The sequence below is a fragment of the Anopheles cruzii genome, chromosome 3 (assembly GCF_943734635.1).
Source record: "Anopheles cruzii chromosome 3, idAnoCruzAS_RS32_06, whole genome shotgun sequence".
Lineage (NCBI taxonomy): Eukaryota > Metazoa > Arthropoda > Insecta > Diptera > Culicidae > Anopheles > Anopheles cruzii.
In genome coordinates this window covers 36,523,703-36,548,751 of record NC_069145.1, presented here as the reverse complement: position 1 = coordinate 36,548,751, position 25,049 = coordinate 36,523,703, and the positions used below count along the sequence as shown (strand labels likewise).

Here is a 25,049-nt window from a genome sequence, read left to right as displayed (position 1 = left end):
CCATTCCAGCAGAGGGCATAGACTCACGGACCCAGCCTTTTTACGACTTATGCTCTGTTTCTTCTTGATTCAGCAACACGATTAATCGACTATCGGGGAGGTCATCAACGACAAAGGTACTGGCCTCCGGGAGGCGTGCGCTAAGTAATGTGGGTGCGGAGAGATAGCATAAATCACGCAGCATTTATGTAAACGGCGCGGTGCGCGTTCGAGTGCGCACATGGCTGAGCCGATTACTTGCTGCCGAAAACCGAAAACGTCTGCGTACCACACGTCGGCATCCAAAATGGTAGAAAGAAAAGAGAAGAAAAAACAATAAATAGAGACTTTTGTAAACTTCACTCCTTTCGCTCCACGCGCTAGACGCGGAAACCGTCTCGTTGCGTCGGTTCCCTCCCCGATGGGCGCGAACCAGGCTTGAGCGTTTGTATTTTTTTCCAAGATAAACCCGGCGGCGGCGGCCACACACTTCTTCCACATTTTTCAACCTCAATTGACCAGGGAGAACGTGAGAAAACGACGCCGGTCGGTCGAACCGGAGAGCGGCGAATAGGAACCTCGTTTCGGGAATCACTGCATAACTTCCGCGTTTCTCATATGTTCCCCGCACTGCTTGCTGGCGAGGGGGATTTGGGAAAACTCTACGCGAAGTTCTCTGTCTCTTGTTGCACCAAACTTGTTGGGCTGCAACTGCGAATGGTGATGTTTTGTTCGCTAATGTCCAGGTTGAACGCAACCGATTCGCAAGCATCGCTTAAACGCAACCAGCGTTCCTTCCTTTGTTGTGCGCGTTTTTTTTTGGTCCCCCTAAAGAACTGGCACACAACAATACAGGGTGTCGACTCGGACATAACACTTTCGTTGGCAGATTGCTTCAGAGAAACACCAAGTGCCTTGGGCCCTTTGGGAAGAAAAACATCTTGTTAAAAAAATGTTTGAAACAAATTTACTGACCATTGTCATGTAGGAACTAATTTTGACACACCCTGTAATGCTCTCCCCGCAGGCACCAGACGGTCCGCGGCGTGCTGCATCATTCGTTTTCAATGCCACCGATGCATCGCTATGCAAAGCGTTAGTCCACGCGCAAGGGAGAAGAAACCGGTTCCGGGCCAGCTGGGGATTTCGCAGGAGACACTTTACTAGCAGCAAACGAGTGAAGGTTGCGCCGTTTTATCTGCGGCACTGTTTAGGTTTTTTATTCACTGCACACTCGTCAGCATTCTCGCCGACCATCTTGTGTGGTCACACGAACAGCTATTCGCTGGGGCCCGTGCGTATCATAATTCGCGCAGTTAGCACATCGGGCATCACCGTCCAGCATTTCAAGAGTCCATATCTCAGTAAAGACTTTCCCGCTTAGAATCGTGAAAAGTTTTATGTCTTCTAGCAGTGTCTCTGGGGGTCGGATTTCAAATGTTTTGAAAGCTATGTCTTTAGTAAACATTCGACTTTTAGTGCTGAAAGTTTCATCTTGGTACGCGGAGTTTATAGAAAGTTATGGAAGTGAATTAATGGAACTCGAAAGAAGAAAAACGAAAGAAGAAAGAAGATCCTGGATCCCCGGTTCGGGATATTGCAAAAAAAATATGGTGGCAGCAGAAGTACTGTCCAGAGGGTCTGTCTACGAAGAGGCTATTGTTTTTTTTTTGCATGTTAGCATCCTTACAGGACACTTAAGAAAAACCTAGCCGCTAAAACACGCGCTAGAAAGTTGTACGAGAAGGTTCTGACGAGATACAAAGGATGCTTGCTTGATGGACGACGAAACATACGTGAAAATTGATTTTGGACAGCTTCCTGGACGAATATTTTATCTTGACACGGTATTCTATTCGCCAATAAATTTGAACGGAAACTGATGGTCTGGAAAGAATTTTGCACCTGTGGTCGGAAAACCAACGTTTTCATCACAAACACGTCGATGAACTAAACGCTGTACAAGAAAGAGTGCCTCAAAAAGTGAGTTCAATTTAGTCACACAAAGGTCCGGTTAAGTTTTGGCCTGATTTGGTAAGCTGCCACTACATCAAGGACCGTAACAATAAGGTGGATATCAACCCACCAAATCACCGTGAACTCCGCCCAAACGAAAATTATTGTGTAATAATCAAAAAGAAGTTGAAAAAGACTGGAAAGGTGATGCGTGATGCTGCAGAGATGGCGAGAAATTGGAACAAATTAGCCGATGAAGTGGACCAGAAGATTGTGCAAAAAATGATGGCACACATTCAAAAGAATGTTCGCGATTTCATCCGTCGACCGACAGAATAAATTTCTGAAATTCTTCTCTCAAAGCACAATAAAATACCTTCATTTTGACACCTTGACAACCGCGAGCTAGAGCTAATTCAATTGTTCTCGATTCTAAGTAGGACAGGCTTTAGTATGCTTCGATAAACGGATCAACCACAACTTGAACTCGTTACACACCGTGTGAAGGCTTGCTTCGATTGCTCAACCACTCGGCCGCCGTCTGTCGGCGGTGGTTGAGCAAGCTTCATCAATTTCCAAATGTCAAATAAACGTCGAACCAATGCCCGCCCGGTGACATGGATATTTTACCAATGGTGCAATATAGATACAGACTCAAGCATACTAAGATTTTTTTTGGGAAAACATTTTGAAGCGCCAATAAAGCGCGACGCGTAACGGTACGCCGTGGTTTAGTTGACTCCGCCGCAGCAACGGCGCTTTTCGGGGAGCCAATATTTATGCTCATATTTATGGACGAAAATGTCTGATTGTTTGTAAATAATGTTTTCACCTGGACAACCGTATCGTGCGGTCGCATACGCTCCCCTAATGGGGAGTGCTAGCTACACGTTTACGCATATTTACGAGCCCAAGAAGCCCAGCCCAGGAAACGCGCGACTCAAGCTTCCATAAAAGTCCACTAACCGTGGCCCCCGCGGAATGGAGCCACGAAACGCAATCACATTTCACGTCGTCAGCGGACACGGAGGGTGGGAGTGTAAAAGTTTGCTTTCTTCCATTTTTCGCCGCTCAAGGTGGAGTTGTGTAAAGTACATGCAACTTTAGCGACCACAACGCACGGTGGCACGATGCTGACGGTCTAGTCCAGGGGGCTAACCAAACAGAAAAGTGATTTTTTAGGTAAAAATAAAATTATCCACCTTCAAGAAAGCAGTGAATGAATTGAAGGTTTAAAGGTTTCCCGACGATTTTGCTTTCTGAGTTTCTTCGTGAAACTAAACCGATTTGTACATTGGATTCCATTCGACGACCGCGATAGGAAATTCGATACATGCTGATCTTTATTTCACAAGACTTTCTATCCAACTAAACGGAAGACATTTCTGTCTATGTCTTCATTAAGCCCGAAAACTGTTAGGTAATCGCAACGGTGTCGACAATGATTTCGTGTACGATTTCTCTTCCCGACCGGAACATGGGAAGTAGTGGACCTGCAAACCAAAGCACGAAGACAGAGGTAAGCAAACTTTAGTTCACCAATCAACCTTGACGTCATACGATGGAGAGGATGAGGCTGATGGTTCATTTCCCGCTGACATCCGCCCGTGGCCTGATGAGACTACTAACTCGTTCAACAACGTCGCCAAAGGCGGCAGAAAGTTCATTTGACCTGTTCACTTGGCGTACCCGAGACGATACCATTTCCTCCGGCGACCCCCGTAAGGTTGCAACGGTAAAAAAGGGAAAGTGAAACCAAACATGAATCTTACGACAAACCGACCGGCGGCCCACCGACGGCGGCGTTAGCGCGTTGACCATCCAGATTGATTTCCAAACGATAGAGAAATGTCCACGTTGGGGCGACAGAAAAGAAAAAGAGATTTGAAAATGCCATCCGATATCCCACCGGCCAGCCCACCAGGCCTTGCCATTTTTCCGTAGAAAGTAAAATCAATCATCACCATCTGGTGAGTGTACCCCGAACAGCCGAATCCGAAGCGGATAGGAAAATTACGGTTTAAGGGAGCCGTATTGGCCTTCAACAAATATTCAATTTTCATCACTTTTAGCGTCCATTGCGTCACACAATAAGGCCCGCCAGACTGAAATAGACTGGAAACAGTTTGCTTTAAATGCGTTATGATCCGATTTTAAATAGCCGGAAATCGATAACGGTTGGAGAACGGTTTTTGCTCGCTGTCACCTGCCACAAAAGCAGCAGGACGAACGTTTGGTGCTGTTTCGTTTACATTCTCCATCATCGGAAACAGAACATAAATTGTCCGCTGGCCACTGGACCGTTGGAACGTCTCCAAAGTATCGGAGTGCCAAGTCGGGAGAACCCCATAATTACCGCTAATGGATGGCACGGGATGATGCACGTCCTTGCTGGCGTTTCCGAGGTCCAGAAAATGAAAAGAGCCGTGTAGGAAACACGCACATCATCGTAACGTGCATAGGCAATGATGTTGTAATACGGTTCCGGGCCGTTTCAAGCGGAGGAAATCGAATTATTTAAAGAAATTAGCAAACCCGTTCCACACTAGTCCAAGAGAAGCCGCCAAAAACGTAACGAACGTGTTCGTGGCTGGTTCCTCGGGGAGGTTCCACTAACGGTTTTTAAAACTTTCACTTCCGCCGCATACCATAGGCTCTCATTATCTTAGTTGCAGCCACCTGACCTTGCAGAAATGATCGACACATATGCCTCGCTCGCAGCCCCCATCCTGTGATCTCCCGCCGTCCACTTCTTTCACCTGTTGTCCATGGGGTCGAGGGAACAACTTATATTTATGGCTTTACCTCACGTAGCGTATAATTGCTTCATGTAAGAGGGTATCGTATCGCTCACCGGCACATATCCATCACACACACGAGATTACACTGATCACGCAGCCGGACATTGAATGTTTGCGTGAAAAAAGCCATTGATCCAAAACATTCTTCAACAGTTTGTTTCATTACTGACGGAACGTCATGGATTAGAGAAGCAGGCTAGAAACAACTAGTAGGGTGTTCCATCACGATCCCAAGATTGAAATGTCAAATGACTCCATCATTTTTTAGTCGATTTTGACAAATCAGTCAAATTCTGAAACGGTAATGTATGCCATTTTGGTCATGGATCAATGTACGGTAAAACGGCGGACTAAAATTGTAGCACTGTACATTGAAAATAATCTTTCAATTGCAACAACTGTGAAAACCTATAAATACGGCCCGGTCCGAACGTGTGTATGCGGCGTTCATAGTACTTTTCATCTTTGGCATTCTCAAAGTACCAATATCTCGCGAAAGCTAACACGAAAGATCGCTATAATGATCATATCAATATCATCTTCAAGGCTCCGTTACGACTGGTATACCCCGACGATCGCCATTCACCGAGCCGGTTAGGTGAACACATTATCACTGCATCTTCTTGTGGCTCGCGTAAGGTGCGTAGAACAACGCTGTGACGCCGGACAGGAAACTGTCGCAACGGTATCATCTCGCTTGGCTGTGCGCGGGGGGAAGTGTTTTCCATTGCTTTTTTTCAGCTAGCGAATGGACCAGAGAAGGGTGCCCGTTTTTATCTCGACCTCGGCGGATATCCTCCGCAATACTCAGTGCGACACGACTGAGGCTGCACTGCTTTCCTCGTACAAATTCGTTCACTCCGTGCCACATCAGGTGTGCCACATATTTTCCCTCCAGGTTATGCTGGGGCTGGGGCGGGTAATGGTGGCAAACATCCGGTGCCGGCAGCACCAACTCGCGGTCGTGTTGCAACCAGTAATCCGACTGTAGTGGTAACCTGCAAGACCGGACTTGAGAGTGTTGTTGAAGGTGTCTTTGAGTCTATATCGTTTGTTCGCTAGATTTATGTGTGTGCCTCTGACAAATAATCTCATACAGCCAGGTTGGTGAAGGACACCGAGTACCGAGAAACAGGGCAGAATGGAACTTCGTTTTACGATTCTATGTATGACATTCTGTACACAGCATATCTTATCAGCCCGCAGTTATGTCGTATCTTGAAGAGCGCGTAGCGTAGCGAGTGCATATCTTCAATAAGCACCGGAGCAAGATTAGAGAAATGTTCCTTAAAACATGTTCCTCAAAAAGACGGAAACGGACGGAATGTCCTAACAAAATAACACGCCGTCTGTCATTTATGATAAAGCGGGTCCAAATAGAATTGAGCCATTACCATTGGGCTCCCGTATTGCAGGTTGAAAAACAAAATGGCTCAGTCAGGCGGTGTCGCTCGTGGCGTATTGTGACGGGAAGTCCTACCACTAGCCGGACGGACACAGGTCCTCTTCGCGTAGGTAATCCAATTAATGCATTTACACGTGCGCCCAACAAACACACACACTGAATGTACACCGAGCACCATTCGTCATCGGAAGTTGTCGGATTATGTGGAGTCGCTCGTTTCGTACCAATTCAGTTCAGTTTGAGCCGCGAATTTACTTCCAATTTCTTCATGTGGGGTCCACAACTAAAAAGCATTTAAAAATACCCAAAAATTAATGCTCCTTAGTAGGGCGCGCCGTAGGTTCACATGCTCCGGTCCAACACATCGTCATCCATGACCTCATACTGGTGTATGGACCCCCAGCGGGACCGTTTTTGCAACTCGATCTTTTCTGGCTGTATTCGTGATGACCACCGTGCGCCTAAAACGAACGGGGTGAACGGTTGGGCAAAGACACGCTGGCGCTATGACGAAATGACAGTTGTACTTGTTTCCGTTTCCAGACCACCGAATTCCAGCACCAGCGCGATTCGCGCGTTCCCGTTGATCCTTTTCTGCGCCTTTCGATAAACGCGATGGTGGTGGTGAGCGTTGCGTTGGACGGATGGTTTCGTCGCTTACTTTGCTTCTTTCCCCCCGTTGATGTCGTTTCCCTTTTTGGCCCCTTTTCCGACAATTTTTGGCAACGATCAGTCCGCGAGGCACACACACACACACACGGACACGCTGGCTACGTCACATCACGCGGTCATCCGCCGCGGTTTTCTTCGTCTGATCCGCACTGGCTTCTTTTTCTTCTTGTTCGTTTCGCTTAATTCGCGACGAAGGCCTTTTTTTTCTCTCTCACTCGCTCCTGAGCCCCGTCACCTTTGCGACTTCTCCACAACGATGACTGCGCTGCGCTGCACTGTGTTGCCTGTGGCTGTCTATTTTTATTTTCACAATGCTTTTCCTTTCATCATTCCACCACATCACTCCCATCACTTTATGGCCGAGTGTTAACTGCTTTTTCTAAAGCTTTTTTCCTCTTACTTTGTTAACCAACCGGCAAGACCACACAGTTTTCTGGCCGTTCGGATTCAACGGAAAAATTCGCACTACCCGACTACTAATACACACCCGCGGGCATAGTAAACCTTTGGCCAAACTTTTATGGCTCCCGGGTTGATAGTTACGGGAACTAAACTCATACACAACACCACTTCGCTATGATGGCCGGATCGCGAATAACTTCGCACACTGTGCCAACATTAATCAACATATACGTACACATTCACCACGGCGGCGGCGTTGACCGATGACGCGTTGTAAAGCGTTTCTGGTACCCCGCACAAGGAGGGTTTTTTTAAGGAAAAGGTCAGACGGTGGGCATAAAACACAGTTCGTCCTTTCTCAGCACAGCACTTGCGACCCTCGGACGGACGATACGGGCGGCTCGCGCGAAGGATATAAAACACACTAACACACAGATACACTCGACCCCAGAAGAGGCTTAAAAAAAAGGTACCGGACTGACAGGTACGATGAGTCGCGCGAATGTAACCATTTTTACTCGCACTGGACGGCGGCCGTATTACGAACCTTCAGACCTGGGCCGCTCTCTGTGACACACCCTTGCTGCGGCTTGTCGTGTATATTCCGCGGCCTGCTTAGGATGTCAGGGGTTTCACTCTACACGCACGCACGATACGAACGTACACGGCGACGGTCTGACACTCTTTGCGAGTGTCCGCCTCGTTCTCTCGTAATAGGCCTTCGCGTGTTCAAGGAACTCAAACAACTAATCATCATTACGGAGAAGCAAGCAGCAAGCAGCAACCACCAAGCACCGAGCACACACACACCTGTACACGCGCCCTCCGATGTGTGCGTGACACAGAACTGGACCCCTGTGTGGCGAACCAACTTCCCTAGCAACCAAACAAGTGGCACGGGTAAACGGACGGACGAACGGGTGTCTGGGACGGCGCGGCGCGTCCCCGGAGTAACTCAATCCGTTTCCACGGTGGCCTTTGTTGCGCCGCTCACGTCCCCGCATCACGTCATTTCGATGTGAGTGCGCAGCGTTCGCGTGGAAGACCAAGTTGCGTTGCGTAGAGCCGCGCGGCGCGACGCAGCTTGAGCCATTCGCGCAGCGCACCAATACCAGCACGACAACGGGCGCACACCTTTTTTCTCCAGCATATTAAATCCCCCGAAGTTCGGAGGAGCATAAAAACCGTTCCAGAGCACCACCGCCTTCGCTCTCGCTCGCTCTTTTTTGGCGAACATATACGACCAGCTTAATGTGTCGCTGGAGGTTCTCTCTGTTTCTCTGTTTCTCGCGGCTTTTAAACAAACGGTCGCGGACGCGGCAGGTGAATTGCGCAGCGGGTTTTTCGCTTTCTCCGTCCCTCTTTTTCAGGCCCCCCCGCCCCCCCGTCCGTTTCAGTTGTTTCTCCCATTTCGTCCGAACGGCCACTTCCAGCGACCATGTGTTGGCTCTGAATCTGCACGGCGGTGGCGGGGCGGCGCACACATAATCGGCGCCCAGCACTATCATGCGCAAACCTTGCGCCGCGCACCTCGTGGCCCACTGGGGCGAGAGTTTCGTGCGGCTATCTTCGCATTTCTTCCTTCCTTCGCTGCTGCTGCAGGAGGGTTCAGCAGGGTTCCGGATGACTGCAGCAAGTGTACCCTGTTAGGCGGATAGGGGGCCGACAGAGACAGCGGGAGAAAACAAAAAAAGGTTGCGAGTTGCAAAAGGTTGTTGTACTACCGATTCCCCCCCGGGGGGTAGCCGAGCCAGGAGGAAGAGGAAGAACTTTTCTCTTCGCTTCGCAGGGTTTGCTTCTAAACGCAAATCGCGATTCTCGCGTGTGCAGGTGGAAACACGGAAAGATGCTTGACTGTTCCGCCAGCACCAAAGACCCTAAGCCCCTAGGAGTTTGCTTCACTGTGTGGCTGTGTGTGATAATAAGCCCGCTAACAAGCCTAATGCTAGACGTTAGCGGAAAGTCTAGACACTTGCAAGGAAAATAGTCTTTTCTGGCTAACGATGCTTCTCAGGTGAATTTGACACACTGTTAGAATGTTAGATCTGAGACTCTATTATGCTGGATACTTTTTATCTGGCCGTCAAGTGCGTATCATTCGGTGCGCAGTATTCGCCTCGTCAGCGTGTCCTTGAATATGCCACCGCACGAGGACAAAATCTTCGACTGTTTACCCAAAGAGCTCGCTCAAAACGAACTCTCCGCTGCCAAGACGATGATGCTGACGTCGCTTTAAACAAAATGTGACCAAAACCAGTTCCCATTACTATACTCCACATACACAGGCGCACGTCCGGTCGCCCCATAAGTCGTTTCGGCGTTTCGCCGTTTTGCCGTGTTTAAAGACGTCATAGACAAATAACTGTGGATTTAATTTGGGAGTCGTGAAACATTTGCACTTTTTCCCGCCGCATACAATGTTGTCGCTCGAAATCGAAATCAATATCCTATCCTGTTTCTGATCAAATAATTTAAAAAACAGACAGAATAAATTTAGCATTGTTTTGTTCTGCATCATAACGAGTTCGGAATTTACTGTTTGAACGTATTTTGAGCTTAAATAACAATTTCGAATTCAACTCTGAAGAGCATACTTTCGGAATGCTGTTCGTTGTTCGAAGCGATCCTTATCAATGTTGCTTGATATCTGTCGGTTATTGAGAAGAAAGGAGCTTTAGCTCGGACAATGAAGCAAGTATTGTGGTCCCTCATTGTGAGTGAAAACAATGAGTCTTACCTGGATGTTGTAGAATGCGAGCGGCCGATCGATGGAATGTAAATGAACAGGAACCTCGACTACAATCGTCCGATAAATGTTCACGAAGCCACTGGTTTGTTGATGGCCTTCGGCGCAGATAATCCTTGTCATGCGTATGATGTTGTTGATCAATCCTTCGATTCGATCTTTTGTGATTCGTTTGCGCCACAAGGTGCTTTTCCTTTATGCTTATCCTACTACACACACAAGCTCACAACCACCACCGCGGACGTGCACTTTAGGCACACAAACACACGCACACCCGAACCTGTCGCTTATGCACCTAAATGTATACACAATTTTATGCTTCTCCTTACCAACGAGCCCACGAAAGGTGCATTGCGTTTGGCCGCGTTTTCTCAGTTGCACTCACTCTGCACTTCAGGCCGCCCGACGTTTTCTTCATCTCATCGAGAACCGCGGCCACTTGGTGAGAGACCGCATAAACAACGATCGCCTCTTACGTGCGCCAGTGGCACACCTTTTTGGCCTGCAGACTGCGTCAACGGGAATGTGTAAACGGATTTTTGCAGCAACAATGCACACGCACACACACTCGGAGGCGATCCATGCGCGAAGAAATGCCTACACTCACACCACCGTGCACCGTGTGAAGCCTTCAAACGTTGCTACGGGAAATGTGGCTACGTTGCTGCGACGGTGTGTTGTTTTTGCCGTTTTCACCACCGTCCCAAACAATTCGCGACCAACCGTCTATCGCGGAACCACCTACCACTGTTGAGTTTCACGTTGCTACAGCTGTTTACGGAGCAGTGTCACGATTTCACGGGTTATTTGTAAGAAAAACAACGAGCGTAGCGACGACGCAGCTTGCCAGTGCGAAGGAACATTGACTTTGACGTTTGACTGAAATTGCTCGGTTGGTTCGATACACGGCCGCCGGTGGCGCCACTGTCGCCCGATCGAGCTCGAAAGAAGCTTTTTTCGGATTTGATCGTCCGATCATCGAGGCATCCCTAGTGTTTTAATGGTGTAATAACCATTGTGGTGTCCTGATATTCGTGGTCTGGATTTACGATGCTTTGCTCCATCGAGCTGATCCCCGTTGGCCACCAGCTACCGATTCTAAACCCAACTCAAGCCATGTGAGACTGCTCCGACATCTTTCTTTGCTTTCAAGCTATACATACGCACGTTCGAAGGACTTACGAAATATTCTACGAGAAACAACCAGTCCTTTCAAAGTCTCAAACGATGGTTTGGTGTGATCTTCCGAAAGCATTTAAAACTGCGAACTAAAATACAAACGTAAGTAAAAATTAAACAATCGTCCCGCTACATCGTCCACTCACCGGAACGAAACACGCCGAACGGGCAACTGTCCATCTGTGGCCTCCTTGTCGTCCTTGTTGATAGATAACTTATATACTAATATACTGAAGGTTCAGTTGCGAATCGTTGAACTGTGTGTCGATACTTCGACAACATACTTTTATTTCAACAAACAAACATAGAAATGTTTAACATTTTATACATTTTAAAAAAAGGAGGGCGTGAGTAACAATACGAAAATAAAGGCCGACCAACGCTCAGTGATCGCCCCTCCAGGCGTTCAGGTCGACCGGTGGCAAGGAGCCGCACGGTACGGGCGGATTGTGGCCACTCGGTTGCTGGAACACATTCGGCGGCACGGAAAACCCGTCCGGATGGCCAATGTTTGCGCAGACTACGGTGGCCAGCGACACTTTGGCCAGCTCTCGCAGCTGATGGACGGTAAAGTGACCCGGGTTGTGCTGCGGTCCGTTGGTGTAGTAGTACCGGTCACCGAACTTAAGCCGAGCAAACTGTTCGCCAAAGATGGAGGCGAACGTTTGGCCGACCAGTGCTCCACCGGGTGCAGGTGGCTCGAGCAGTCCTCCTACCCACAGATCCACATCATCCGGGGATTCGTAAACGGCGGCCAACCGCTCACCGACCGGACCGAACTGCTCGAAGCTGCTGATCCGCGGCAACCCAGCCCACTCCCGATAGTCGTTGTAGGGCCGGAGCGCATGATCGCGGCCTCGTTGGACATTGAGTGCGGCCAGATCTGACCCGAATGGAAGGCGCCCGGCAAACAGTAACCTCGTCAGACCGTGCGTGATGGAATCGTCTACCTGTTGCTGCGGTTCATCGATCATGGAGAACAGCAGATCGTCGAAAAACGATCGCTGCAGCAGCCTGGAGGGGTTGAGGAACACGTCCTGGATCGGTACCAGTTCCGAGCGGCGATCTCGATGTTGTATCCTGTTGAATAAATTCGACGAAAGTGGATCAATCTAGAAAAGATCTAACGGTTGACATTGCATACTCACAGAAAAGCTCCATTCACCGTTGAATGTCCGAATCTGTAGGCCGCTCCGCTCAGTTCATTGAATACCAGTGGCCTCACTTCGGTACTGTACGAATCGGTGTGCCCATCAGGATTATCCAATAAGCCGTAGTGGCGAGCCATTTCATGTCCCATGATTTGCAGTAGATAATCGTTGTAGAAGATCTTCTGTATTTCTGCCACCACAATCCGACGTGCTTCCTGGTACAATCGTTCGTCGTCCCAGTGTGGGTTAACGTGAGCCAAGCCCGCGGCCAGCCGATTGTGTTCACGGAGGAACAGCACGTGCACTCCGGTCAGCGAAATGATCTGATTCGTGCGATCATCGCCGGACCGCAGGCATACTTTCGCCCACGGCTCGCAAGCGTCCGGACGGCTTTCGGTGGGCAGCAGCTCGTCGCCGGATGGGAAGATACTGCGTAGTCGGCCACCGGAGAACGTGCGCAGTGAGTCCGCCGTCTCGCGATTCGATCCGTACACCATGGAGCCATCGATGAAGTGTGTGATGACGTCCACCTGCTTGCCGTACCCGACCCGACACTTTCCGTCTCTGGCCAACGCGAGTCTCACAAAATTTAGGCACCGAATGCCGAACTTCGAGTAGAATGGATCGTCCGCGCTAACCTCGATCGGGAGACAGGCAAAGTGTGCCTGTTCGGCGGGCAACGCGGCCGAGTGATCCGACGAGCAGCACTGAATTTCATCGTTCCCTAAATCAAAGGAAAGCCCAAAAGGAATCGACGTTACCGGCGAGTTCCTGCGATTCCTATTGGGATGATCTCTTACCAGAGCGGACACTGACGCTACGCGTGATATCGTGCGACACGAACTGCCCAAATTGCATCATCAGCAGGTTAAACTTTGGATCCGGACGATCGTTGTCCGGGAAGACGGTTACCGAGACGGTACGGGCACTGGCCAGTGGTCGCCCGGTTGCGGAAGAGTGTGCCCGCGGACTCCACACCCCGTCCTCGTAGGCCGGAGGCAGCAGCCGTTCGAAAGGAGAACCAGCGGAACCCCAACTGCTCCGAGAGGGGACCGGGTTGTTGCAAGTACCATCGAACGAACGGTATTTGGCGTGGGGATCGCACGGTTTCGGTGGCATGCATCGTTTTAGACGATTCGCTTCTCCCAACCCAAAGTCATCGGCCGCGGTGCGTTCGGTGAGCGTCAGATTGAGCGCATCGGCCAAGGATCGCGCTACGAACACATCTTCGTAAGGTTCGACCTCATCCCGTGGCGTTGCTCGGTTAGGCTTTCCTCGCGCGAATGGTGAGCTGTGGAATTGGTGCCAAGCCGGCAGTCCCTCGTTGGTGCCCTTCATTTTCTGGCCATTCTTTTCAACACTAGCCACTCGGTGTGCGTACTGCCGGTGGCCTTCTCGGATGGCATGCGTAAGCAGTTGTTCGGATGCGGTGACGCCAGAATCAAACGTGGCCACTCGATCTGCTTCATCCGCTCGCAGGACACTGACACTTAAAGCTAGCGTTAAAATTGGGAACAAACTTACGGCGAACATCGTGGTGCGATGCGTGCTTTCCTGCAGCGAACGTTGCACTGACGCCACCGAAAGGCCGGAACCTCGCCAAACGCACCAAATGGCGTGGCCAAGCCAAGTAATTTACTTGCCCCGGAAGTGATCTTACGCAGCTGCACCGGGTTGCCGAACACGCCGAGAGATGGCGTTCCTGGGAACGCGTTCGTGCGTTTCGGGCACCAGCTTGCGGCCTTTTTTCACCATCAGTCCTCTGACAGCCGGTAACCAGGAGGCAACGTCCACGGGGCACAGTTTCCGACTAACGAATCGCTCGTGGACGCCAAGCTTGGGGTTGATTGAACAAAATGTCGGGACATTCGTCGTCGTCGGTGCCGAGAATCGGAGCCGTTGCCGTTCAACTTGCGAGCGTGTTCCTGTTGATCGCCGGGGACACGGTCCCGGCCAATGTCACCGAACTGCCACATTCCGTAACCGGTAGGTAGATGCGAAGGCTGAGAGACGAGGTGACCGGCCTTTGTTCGAATTTGCAGCTGGTAGCTTCTAAACGCGCCTCGGGTGTATTGGTTACGGCCTCGGGCGTTCAGTCGATGGATGTTTATTAGTTTATAGTTCGTAGAGCTCGTTTTGTAATCGCCCGGAGCTCGGGTTCGCAAAAGATAACGGGCGCATCTGCTTCGATTTCCGAACGCGGCCAAGCGATTTGCGATTTAGGAAAGAATTTTCGTGGAACCGTTACACAACTTGTGTCTAACGATTTAATTAGCTGCCAATTCCTCGAACGATACGGGCGTACTTTACTGTGTGTAATGTTTCGATAAAGTGAACATTTGTTTAATTAGCTCAGGCGGAGAAGTTAAATTTCACGAGACAGAGATTTTGTTAGCATTCCGTATTCAGGCACAGTGCACCAACCGCCGAGAAAATGTCTGCCTGCCACAGAATTGGCACTGCTTTGATTGCGTTTGGTTGTAATTGGCGTCGGGAAATCTAATATAAATTCCAACCTAATTTAAAGGGCCGGATCCGAGTTCGCCGTGCTCCGAGGGTAGTTACTGCACGCGGTTGCTCCAGTGTCCGGATGTGGATCGCATGGCCATCGTCGAGTACCTTTCGCGACCCGCAGTGCTTCGACCACCGTCCGAACGGCGTTGGGAAAGTGCCCGTTGGCGACGGTGTCAGCTGGAGGATGGCTCAATGTCTGGCATTTGCTGCACCCCTGGAATCGGAAATGACAATGTGGAAACCGATCCGCTGGCCCCGGTCGTCGGTGACGAAATTTTACAGCAAGCCCAAGCTATTGGGCTGCAAGAAGCGAACCGATTCCGGGAGAAACCCGATGGCACCGTTTCTACGCACGATGCGGAGGATCTGGCGTGGCAGGGTCTGCAGGACGTGCTTACACTGCAGGCACTTCGTAGAATGTAAGTGCGGTCGCGATCCGTGGGAAGGTTTGATGAAAAAATGTCACTCTGCTTCTATTGTTCCCTCTGCAGGACCAACGGTACCGGTAACCTGGTGGCGGATATCCGGCGACCAAAGCGCTGTCTGGTGGGACCTCCATGCAAGAAGCCCCATTCCCGGTACCGTAGCTACGATGGCCAGTGCAACAATCTCGAGCCCGGCTGCAGTCTCTGGGGTGCGGTGGGATATCCGGTCGAACGCGTGCTTCCCCCGGCGTACGGAGATGGAGTCTGGGCACCGCGTGCGGTATCCACTACCGGGCGCTACCTGCCGACGGCCCGCAAACTGTCCTCGAACCTGTTCGCGGACCTGCACCATCCGCACCCTCACTACAACGTGCTGCTGATGCAGTTCGGTCAGTTCTTGGCGCACGATTTTTCGCGCAACAAGGCGCTCGATAGCAGTGCGAAGTGTTGCACCGAAGACGGGTCGGCAAGGTTGCGGAACGTGTCCGTCGGTTGCATGCCGATCCCGGTGCTGAAGGGGGACGATTTTTACTCCCAGTACGGTGTGAAGTGTTTACACTTTGTGCGAACGGCTGTGGCGCCCATGAACCATTGTGGGGCCCAGGAGTACGCCCGGCAACTGTCCAGCACCAGCCACTACATCGACGGGTCGCCCATCTACGGGGCTTCGAGTCGGGAGGCGGACGAGCTGCGGGCCCACGAAGGGGGCCGCTTGAAGTCGCTGCACCATCGCCGCCACCACAACGAACTTCCACCGCTGGAGCGGCGCGAAGGATTTTGCGAGAAGCGCGCCGAAATGTGCTTCAAAACGGGCGATGTTCGATCGAATCAGTTACTGTCGCTCGTGGCCGTCCACACGCTGTTCCTGCGAGAGCATAATCGCATCGCGCGACATCTCGAGCGGATCAATCCGCACTGGAGCGATCGCACGATCTTTCAGGAATCGCGCCGGATCGTCATCGCCCAGCTGCAGCACATCGTGTACACGGAGTACCTGCCGAAAATTGTTGGCCCACAGTTCGCGTCCGTCTATAAGCTCCACTCTGGGGAAGCGGGGGACTACACCGAGCATTACCGGCATGACGTAAATCCGTCCGTTTCGAGTGAGTTTACGGTGGCGGCCTTCCGTTTCGGCCACTCGACGGTTCCGTCTAAGTTTGAGTAAGTGGCACATCAAGGCTGGTGACCAACATATATGTGGGTCATCTGATGGGGTGTCTTTCGTTTCTAGGCTAAAGGATGGCCCCGTACAGACGTGGCAGACGTTTCTCGATCCGTCCCGGTTCCGCGAGCACACGTTCTACGATGATCTATTCCGCGCGATCCAGCAGCAGCCGATGCAGAGCGTAGACGATATGTTCACCACCAGCCTGACTCACTTCTTGGATGTGCAGCCAGGAAATCCGTACGGCGCCGATCTAATCGCCATTAACATACAGCGCGGACGCGATCATGCTCTGCGCCCGTACAACGATTACCTGCGGCTGGCTGGCAAGTCCGGTGTGGGCAGCTTCGCGGATTATGGTCCCGGACTCGGTTCGAAGCTGGCGTCGCTCTATTCGGCCGTCGAAGACATCGATCTGTATGTGGGCGGCATACTGGAACAGCCCGTCGCCGATGGGGTGGTGGGTGAAACGTTTGCCGAGCTGATTAGCGATCAGTTTGCCAAGTTTCGGCACGGTGATCGCTACTTTTACAGCAATGGCCCGGCGACGAATCCCGGACATTTTACGCTGCCGCAGTTGAGGGAACTGCAGCGTACCACGATGGCGTCGCTGATCTGCGCTAATGCCGGCGATACACACCGGATGGAGGTGGTGCCGGATGCGTTCGCTTTGCCACACGATGGCAACCGGCCGGTAGCGTGCAGTTCGCCGAACATTCCGCATCTAAACCTGGACTGGTGGCGCGATTGATTTCTGTGTTTTTATGCCTATTTTTACTTGTTGGGAGTTATTTGTCTGTGAAGTTTTTTCCTATGTTTTATGCATGTGTTTAGCTATATTGCTGGAAATATAGAGATTTTCCGTGCAAATTAATACCAACTGCAATTGTTTTCGATGCCGTAAACGGGTTATGATCATTAAACCCGACCGACTGGATCTTTGAACCCAGAACGTGGTTCCGAGTAAACACCGAAGTTTTCGAATCTGGATGCACAATCCCGGGCCCGGACTTCAAGCCAATCAACTGCCGCCCGATCGTAAACGATGTTTACAGCTGACGCCCAAATTCACTGCCCATCGATGATGGTTGTTTATTTTTGCTTCGGATTTCCTCCTCCATCGGAGTTCCGTTTTCTTCGACACGGCCAAAGAAATGAAGCTACTAAAATGTCGGACCGTATTCGGTTTTGCTCCTTCACATCCCTGTTTCGTTCAATGTTTGCCGTTCGCCGGGGCGTATATTTGCGTTTGGCAAGCTGCCGGGAAAAAGTGGCCAGCTTGGGAGATAAAAGCCAAAAGAGTGCGGAATGTCCGATTCCGTGGCGCCGGACACGTTATGTTTAACTAGGAAATGAAATACTTCACACCATACCTTATTTACTACGTGAGCTCGCGAGGGAATGGTTCGTCGATTGTGGTCAGAGAGGAGTTGTAGGTGACCTTTGTGGCCAAATAATGCATCATTTCAAAGAATGGGTCTTTTTTCTTTCAGATAACGTAGCTTCATTTGGGTGTCCTGTATTTCGCAAAAAACTGTTTTCCATATCACACAGCAACATTCCATTTCATTTTCTGAGCACTACGATGCATTTCCCGCGGAGGCGTTGTTGTTCATTGGCTCAGGAATGCGCATTCATAAATGCGAACATATTTCAGGGAAATTATTGGCACTGCAAAGTTCAACAAATGGTCAAAGTGCTATTTGCTTGGCCAACCAACGCCAACGTATGTGCTGACCACGGTGCCCGGTGCCGGCTGTTTGTTTGATGTCCACGACCCAGAACAACAGCTGCATGTTGCAGCAACAAGTGGCCTGGCTCTACAGGTGAAACTAGCATTTGGCTTTCCTATGGGACATATGGCGTCCATGAAAAATTCATGCCATTTTCGTTCATCGCGGCTCCGGAAGTCCGTTCAAGGTTCATTATGATTCACCGCGAGGCATTGAGCACGAACTGCGGATGGTTTCAGGGACCTGTGGGGACTTTGTGAAGCATATTTGTATTGAAGGCGATCAAATTGAACCCACAATCTATTACTGTCTACTGATCGAGCCGGAAACTGTTTGCAGCTTAGCTTGTCGTTGGATAGTTCCATTTTCCTGTCCCTGTTCGCAAAAGTGGATGCTCCTAGGTAGCCAACTATGTGCAGGTTGGTGTGCTAAAGAAAACGTTTTTTTTTCTATAGACAAATCGATTTTCAAAAGTGATAATTGGTGATTTTTTAAGTGCTCAACCACCACAGCGCAGGTGGGGGGCCGGAGCGCGCGTGCGTGTGGCTCATTTTCGGCGAGATCATCATCGTCCAGACCCCAAATGGACGTACCCGAGGGAGGTGGAAAATAAATCCAAAGTCCGCTAATTAATTCACCGCGGCGTACCAGTTTGAAGCGGTTCGCTTTTGCGGTGTGCTCCTACGTTGGCGGGCTCGGCGGATGACTTCTTCTTTACAAATATTTGACGCATTTTCTAGAAGCTAAAACAAACAGATGCTGGCTGTCATGCGAAAAATCGCGTGGAATTAGCAGGTCTCTCACGTCTTAATTTACCATGATGGGCAGCAATGTGTGTCTTTGGTTATCGTTTATTTTTATCGCAACCGTACGAGCCGCATGTGGGCTACACCTGGTTGGCCGTAGTTCCAACGGCTATCGTATTTAGAAGTCGAGTGCAGGAAATAATGATAAGAAAACAGAACATTAGTGTTAATGTCTTTCTTCGTTCTCACTTTTGCTGCACTGTCGAAGACTGTTTTTCACCGTTCGACATCATCTGCAGAACCACTTTGAACGAGATGTATGTTTATTGTGGAGGGGAGTCACTTTGTTTATTCTGTTGCAAACATGTGATGCTTAGAACGTGTTTTCCAAACAAATACCAGCCTCATGCTTTGGAACGACGATGAAAAACTGGCTCGAAACAGTCCGGCAAAGACTGTCCCGAGCAACGGTTCCGAATGATTGGCATGAATATGGCAGTGGTTTGTTAAATGATAAACGGCTGTTCGTTAAATGGTAAACAGAATTTTTTTTTTCGTAATCTATGTAAATATCGTTTCGTACGCAAGCATCTATCTATGGTTCTGATTTACCCTGACGATCCACCGTAAGTATTCGGTTTAAGCCGCGTTAGTGTTGCATCTGTCTAGCACGCTTCAGTTCTATCGAGCAATAGTGGAAGATTTTTTCAACGAAACCGTTTTAAGTACTAAACACAGTAATCGGATTGCATTTTCTGGTCATTTTTAGCACCATTCATCCAGAAGCGATAGGGAGGCGGATGCCAAAACGAGCAGCCGTTAAGCTGATTACAAATAAGATTTTTCGGGCGCCTAGCACCCGTCGGGTCTTTTCATCCATAATCCCGTCTGCTAAGAAGCGCCCGAGCTCTGGTCAGATGATTGATATCAACAGTAACAGAAACTTTTCGATTTAATAAACTGCAGTTCGGAGGTGGCAAACAGTTTTCATTCGTTTTGCAGCGAAGTTGGAAACAACCACATAGCCACCGTCCGAAAGTCGGAAAAGTCGTCGGAAAAGTCTTCGAATGAACATCCGGGCCGGTGAGCGCGTGAACTTGGCAGTGTTCATCCGGGGCTCGACCCGACGGCTGGTCGGGCGACTCCATCGTGGAACCGTGGAGGACGTGGTTGGTGTGCTAATGGTCATCGCCTCGCATCCCCGGCAGTCAGTCGCGGATAAACGGCGCGTTCGGACGCACTTTTCCGGAACAGTCTCCGGCGGTGTGTCACGCGTGTGTCACCCGGAGGTATCAGCACCTTCAGCTGTGGCTGCTGCTGCTGCTGCGGCTGGTGTCGTCTCGTCCAGCGCGCCATTAGCATCGGCAGACTCTGGCAGGCGTTGCGGGTATTCGGTTACACATTGGTGTTAATTGCCTTTATCGAGTTGAGCCCACACCGTGAGCTGCATGTCGTTCAATTGGAGGTGGTTTTAATTAGTGAAGTGTCTCCGGGTGAGCAGCAACCTCGAAGCCACCGGTCCCCTCCCGGTATCTCGAACCACTTAACCTCGTTCGCCCAATGAGTGCTTCGGGTCAGTCGGCTGGCTTTAGGGGTCACCAGATCCAGCTGCGGGTCGGCGGACGGACCGGGGCCCCAAGTGACAACCGATGCCTCCGATGGCTTCCCGTAGGGTCGCTCCGCAGAGGCTAAGTGGCTGCGAAAGAGGTAGTACTGTGCCTGTGGAATTTATAACTTGCGTGTGTCTGAGTGTGTGCGCGAATCGAAGGAAAAATTACCATTGTCGTGCTAACACTCAACGTCAACAATTCAATTTTCTTGTGTATTTTTTTGTTTGCTGCTCACTACTGGGCGCTACCGTGACTGCTGCTGCTGCTGCTGCTGCTGCTGAAACCCACTGGTCTGCCATTGTTCCGCGGATGTAAAGTGCACGGTTTGAAATCAGCCATCGTAACAAAACGTTTATTTTGGTCAGTTTTGTGAGTGTGTGCGAGCGGGCTGCCCAGTGCTTCGTTTGGGGACCTGCGCCGGAAAAGACCCACCCTGTCCTTCGAACCAGGTGAAGGTAAACAAAATCCAGACTGATCGTTGTTTGCGTGGATCGTGCGATCATGATCTAATTTAAGGCTGTGGATTGACACTCGAAATGGTTCGAAACCGACCACGCCATTGATACTCCGGTGGTTTGAGGAGTGGTACCGACGGGGGGTTGGGTGGGGGTTCAGTCGTGCAGTCAACACCACGACGGCGACGAAGGAAGCAGCAGGTACGGCTCGCATTAGCAATAGAAAATTGCACATTGGCCTCACATTTGCCGGGCTGCTAATCGACGAAGGTTTTGTTGGCAAACAATTCGGAATTAACGTTTTCTGCGGGGCCAGCATTATGCAACGTTGTGTATTAATAGTGTTAGCTTTCTCTTATGGTTCGACATATTTTTTGTGTATGGTAATGAGAAAACTCTAATGAGCTCTCGAACGTAGCAGCTTTTATAGTAAAAGCTTATAAGACCCAGAAAAAAAAGGTAAACGTTAACAGAAATGGGTTTTTCTGCTAGAAATCTACTTCCGATTGCTCCGATCTTCGCCGAGAAGAAAGCTTATCTAAAGATAAATTTGAAGCTCGAAATTGTAAGAAGCTACAAGCGTGGGCTACACATTTTCACAAAGTACCCAGTGAGCTCTGTTCGCGGAAAGAATTTACTTTTAAAAGGGTGTTTTGGCAGTCAAGCGCGTCAACTATATCAAGCGCATTAGGACGCTTAATCGGTTTCTATGCGAAAGACGTCCGTTAGAACTCTGTGCAGTGCATCAACTTAATATTTAATACTTGGTTGGTACTTAATACTGCTCTGCCCGGTCTAATAATAACCAATGAATAAATAATCGCATGAAAAATTGATACGCTCGATGTTAATGTATTATGGCACACCATTAGCATCTGTCTATTCATTCTTGAATAATTCCACTGTACATACACAACTGAAAAATCACAGCTATTCAATGGTTGAACCTCAAACACAGAATACTGTTTTTCAGTTGATGGAAGTCGAAATAGCAATAGTAATCATAAGTTTACTACGTGGCGTATAATGGAGGAAAGAATACCTCTTGATAATCCACGTTAATGCCAGTATGATTGAAGACACTTTACGGGTATCATCAGTCACTGATGACAACAGCAAAACTTCTTCGGCACTATGGTTATGTGTAGAGGTCCAGCACACAATCTTCTTATTGCATGACATCAATACAACATTTTCATGACAAGGTATCGTATTGCAATTTCTTGATGAAGATTGAGGGTTAGTTCAGAGCAAAATTGATATTGGATTCGTTTGCTTTTCCACTGGCAGGCACAGTACCACCCATATGCTCGCAAAGAGAGACATACTGAATGGAAACGACAAGTTAAACTGTTCGCTGAACGGCTGAACAGAATCCAACTGTACGATAGCTGCAAAATAATCAATCCACTACGTGTCGAGCCAATAGTTAGTAATGTTATAAAACTCAAACAATTCACAAGTTTAAACCAATGTGAAATATGGGACTACATGTTGAAAATTTATTAGGCACGGTACATGTGGAAAATGATGGTATAAATTGGTCGTTGACATGGTTAAAAGCAGTGCTGAAATGATATCGACCAGAATACAGCCAATGTGTGTTTTGTCAAGGTTTCTACAAATTAATTAACCTCGGAGCGCTAATGGGAGTGAATCCTCTGATGTTTATTTTGATCGGGCTAGCTCATTCTCATCTGGCATTTCCATCTGGCTGGTTTTGTTTTAAAGCATACGGCACGAAAAAATGATCGCATCACACTCATAAAACTATTGCGTTTGGTTTCGGCATGTGATGGCGAAGCTATGGTAGATGCCGATGAAAATGTAATTTGTGTTGCTCGAACGAGGTTTCGGCTCTTGATTTGTGGAACTACTATCGTTAAAACCGGGCGAAACGGATACGGCGGTACGTACTGGTACGTAAAATGAATATTGCTTTCAGCACTTGTTTGCATCAGTTGTTGTGCTACTGGTAACATAATATCATAAACATCGGCTCTTGTTTTACCATTCTGCTGAGAAACCGATACCGAAGCCGTCCTTTAAAAATCAAAACCATTTCAGACGAACTGGTGGCGCCAAAATCCGCCACCGCAGACGATTGACGGAGATTGTTTGCCGGTATGGGTCGTTTTGAAAATCGGAATTCGGCGAGCTAACGAACCATTGCGTTCAAAAATAATGGATATGATTTTGGTTGTGTTTTGAGTGCCTTTCTTTGATCGTGAATTTATAACCGTGAAAAATGCTTGATGCCTGACAGTAAGGGAACGATTTATCCTAAAATATCAATTCTATGTATCAATCAATCAATCAATAGTATCAATATAAAAAAGACGCTCATTTAATTACTATAGTCTCTAGTCGATGTTAATTTAAATTAATATTAATTTTTTCGAATGCTGGGTAAAAGATATGTATCATTGAACCACATTTATGTAGAAATTGTCGAATATAACAATAGCAATCATTTAATTATAGCCGTATTTTTATAAGCCGTTCCGTTCTTCTAAGATAAAAAGAAACAATTTAATTATCATAGTTTTAATTTACTTTGCGCTTTAAACAAGAAAATTATTTTTATTTCTTCATTTATTTATTTACAAAAATCAATGGGCAACATAGCATTATTGACAATTTCTAACTTAGCACAACTGAGAACCTAGAACCAACACTAACACTAAACATAACTGGCGAAATGAATGCAGAAGCTGGTAACCGAAAATTAAGGTGATATATTCACGCATATACGAATAAAACAGTACCAAGAAGACATGAAAGCAAAAACATCACGACACTGATTAAGGAACATGTTGAAGTCAAGAAATGACGAGAAATTGTTATACGTACGACAGAGAGCTCGTAACGGGGATGTCCGACGAGGGACGACCGCGCATCAATTCTGAGTTCCAGGTTGGGTTATGAAACCGAATAAAAATACTCAATAGTATTTTTAACAAGGCCATGGTATTCTAGGGGATATTTGCTACGGGGGTAGAAAACTGTCTTGAAGGTCTCCGCATCTCTGCTGAGAAAAAAGGCCTTTTAATGATGGACGCATAATGCGATATAACACGAAACCTTGTTGCACAACGACGCTATCCGATACCGTAAAATCGCTAATTGAACTTCCGTCAGGAACACAGTCAAGAACCTTTTTGCCAATGTTCAATTAAAACACCTGACACTTCCGCTGATTATTAAATTTTGGACGCCGTAAGATGATTCTTGAACTATAACGGCCGATGAACGGTGTAGCTATGCTTGTAATCGCTCGAACCCTTTTCACCGATGGGTGCTTCTATGATACCTTCTTGGAATCTATTCGTACCTTTTTATAATGAAACAAACATCCTTCGAATGCTTACAGTTTCGTTTGGCAGAGTTTGACACAGAAAGAAGGCAGACCTAACAATAAGATGCTGTTCTCGATAAATTTAATCTATAAACGGGTTGATAAATTGCATTAATCGTATTTTTAAAAGGTGTTTAACAAGTTCTGTTTTATTTCGCCGCCCAGCATCCCAAACACTACGGGACACCTGGGCCCAGCTGTAATAATTAAACTAAGCCAAGCGTTTCAAAATATGACTATCAAAGCCGGGCTCTTGCGGGTACGTCGCACGAAGAGCGCACACAGTTTCCGGCAACCTGTCCCAGTGTCTAGTGTGTCTGTGAACGAAGTCACGTGAGGAAAGGGTGTCCATGAAGCGGAAACGCTGCCGGTGATGCGCGAAATCGGTGCTGTGTACGGGAAGCAGCAGCGAAAACAAAACATTAACCCCACTTCCGGACCAAGGCCGCGTCGTGCCTTTCGAGAAACGCTTAACACGGGCTCAAAATAATGACAGTAAGCCCGTACCGGACAAGGAGACACTCTGGTTCGTTGGTGTACGCGTGGGGGTTTTTGGGCGCACTGGCGCTGCTGCTGATGGGTGGTGGCCGGGAGTTTCCAGCTGGTGGGCGCGAGCTGGTAGGCGCATTCGCCATGGTTCCGCCCAGTGTCTCGAAAATGGCGCCCAATGAAGCGGTTCGCCCGGAGGGATCGAACCGCCTCGGCGGTTATAATCACACACTGATGTTCGACGCTAACGCCACGCTTCGGAC

At 48.9% G+C, this 25,049-nt stretch overlaps 3 protein-coding genes across 3 annotated transcripts in view; 2 read left to right on the top strand and 1 right to left on the bottom strand.

Annotated features, from left to right (window-relative positions):
• Positions 1 to 11,523: 11,523 nt before the first annotated feature.
• On the bottom strand, positions 11,524 to 13,824 carry LOC128270329 (chorion peroxidase-like). The gene is made up of 3 exons (XM_053007729.1): positions 13,092 to 13,824; positions 12,289 to 13,015; positions 11,524 to 12,220 (listed from the first exon to the last, which is right to left on the bottom strand). Exons 1-3 carry the CDS (start codon positions 13,822 to 13,824, stop codon positions 11,524 to 11,526), a joined length of 2,157 nt encoding a protein of 718 aa, XP_052863689.1.
• A 323-nt stretch (positions 13,825 to 14,147) lies between these two features.
• LOC128270328 (chorion peroxidase-like) lies at positions 14,148 to 17,146 on the top strand. The gene is made up of 4 exons (XM_053007728.1): positions 14,148 to 14,277; positions 14,819 to 15,224; positions 15,297 to 16,391; positions 16,462 to 17,146. The coding sequence occupies exons 1-4, from the start codon at positions 14,148 to 14,150 to the stop codon at positions 17,144 to 17,146; spliced, it is 2,316 nt and encodes a 771-aa protein (XP_052863688.1).
• A 1,799-nt stretch (positions 17,147 to 18,945) lies between these two features.
• LOC128270327 (thyrotropin receptor) overlaps positions 18,946 to 25,049 on the top strand; it is an 11,486-nt gene continuing 5,382 nt past the window's right edge. The window contains exon 1 of the mRNA XM_053007727.1: positions 18,946 to 18,996. Coding sequence (XP_052863687.1) covers positions 18,946 to 18,996 — 51 coding nt within the window. The remainder of the gene's footprint in view (positions 18,997 to 25,049) is intronic.

What these genes read in the sequence shown, in the direction of transcription:
- LOC128270329 (XM_053007729.1), bottom strand. Translation starts at nt 13,824, where the DNA reads ATGTTCGCCGTAAGTTTGTTCCCAATTTTAACGCTAGCTTTAAGTGTC. An exon ending in TAGCGTCAGTGTCCGCTCTG is followed by an intron (nt 13,016 to 13,091) that starts GTAAGAGATCAT and finishes CCTTTGATTTAG; the next exon opens with GGAACGATGAAATTCAGTGC. An exon ending in ACGGTGAATGGAGCTTTTCT is followed by an intron (nt 12,221 to 12,288) that starts GTGAGTATGCAA and finishes TTTATTCAACAG; the next exon opens with GATACAACATCGAGATCGCC.
- LOC128270328 (XM_053007728.1), top strand. Translation starts at nt 14,148, where the DNA reads ATGTCGGGACATTCGTCGTCGTCGGTGCCGAGAATCGGAGCCGTTGCC. An exon ending in ACTGCCACATTCCGTAACCG is followed by an intron (nt 14,278 to 14,818) that starts GTAGGTAGATGC and finishes CCTAATTTAAAG; the next exon opens with GGCCGGATCCGAGTTCGCCG. An exon ending in CTGCAGGCACTTCGTAGAAT is followed by an intron (nt 15,225 to 15,296) that starts GTAAGTGCGGTC and finishes TTCCCTCTGCAG; the next exon opens with GACCAACGGTACCGGTAACC.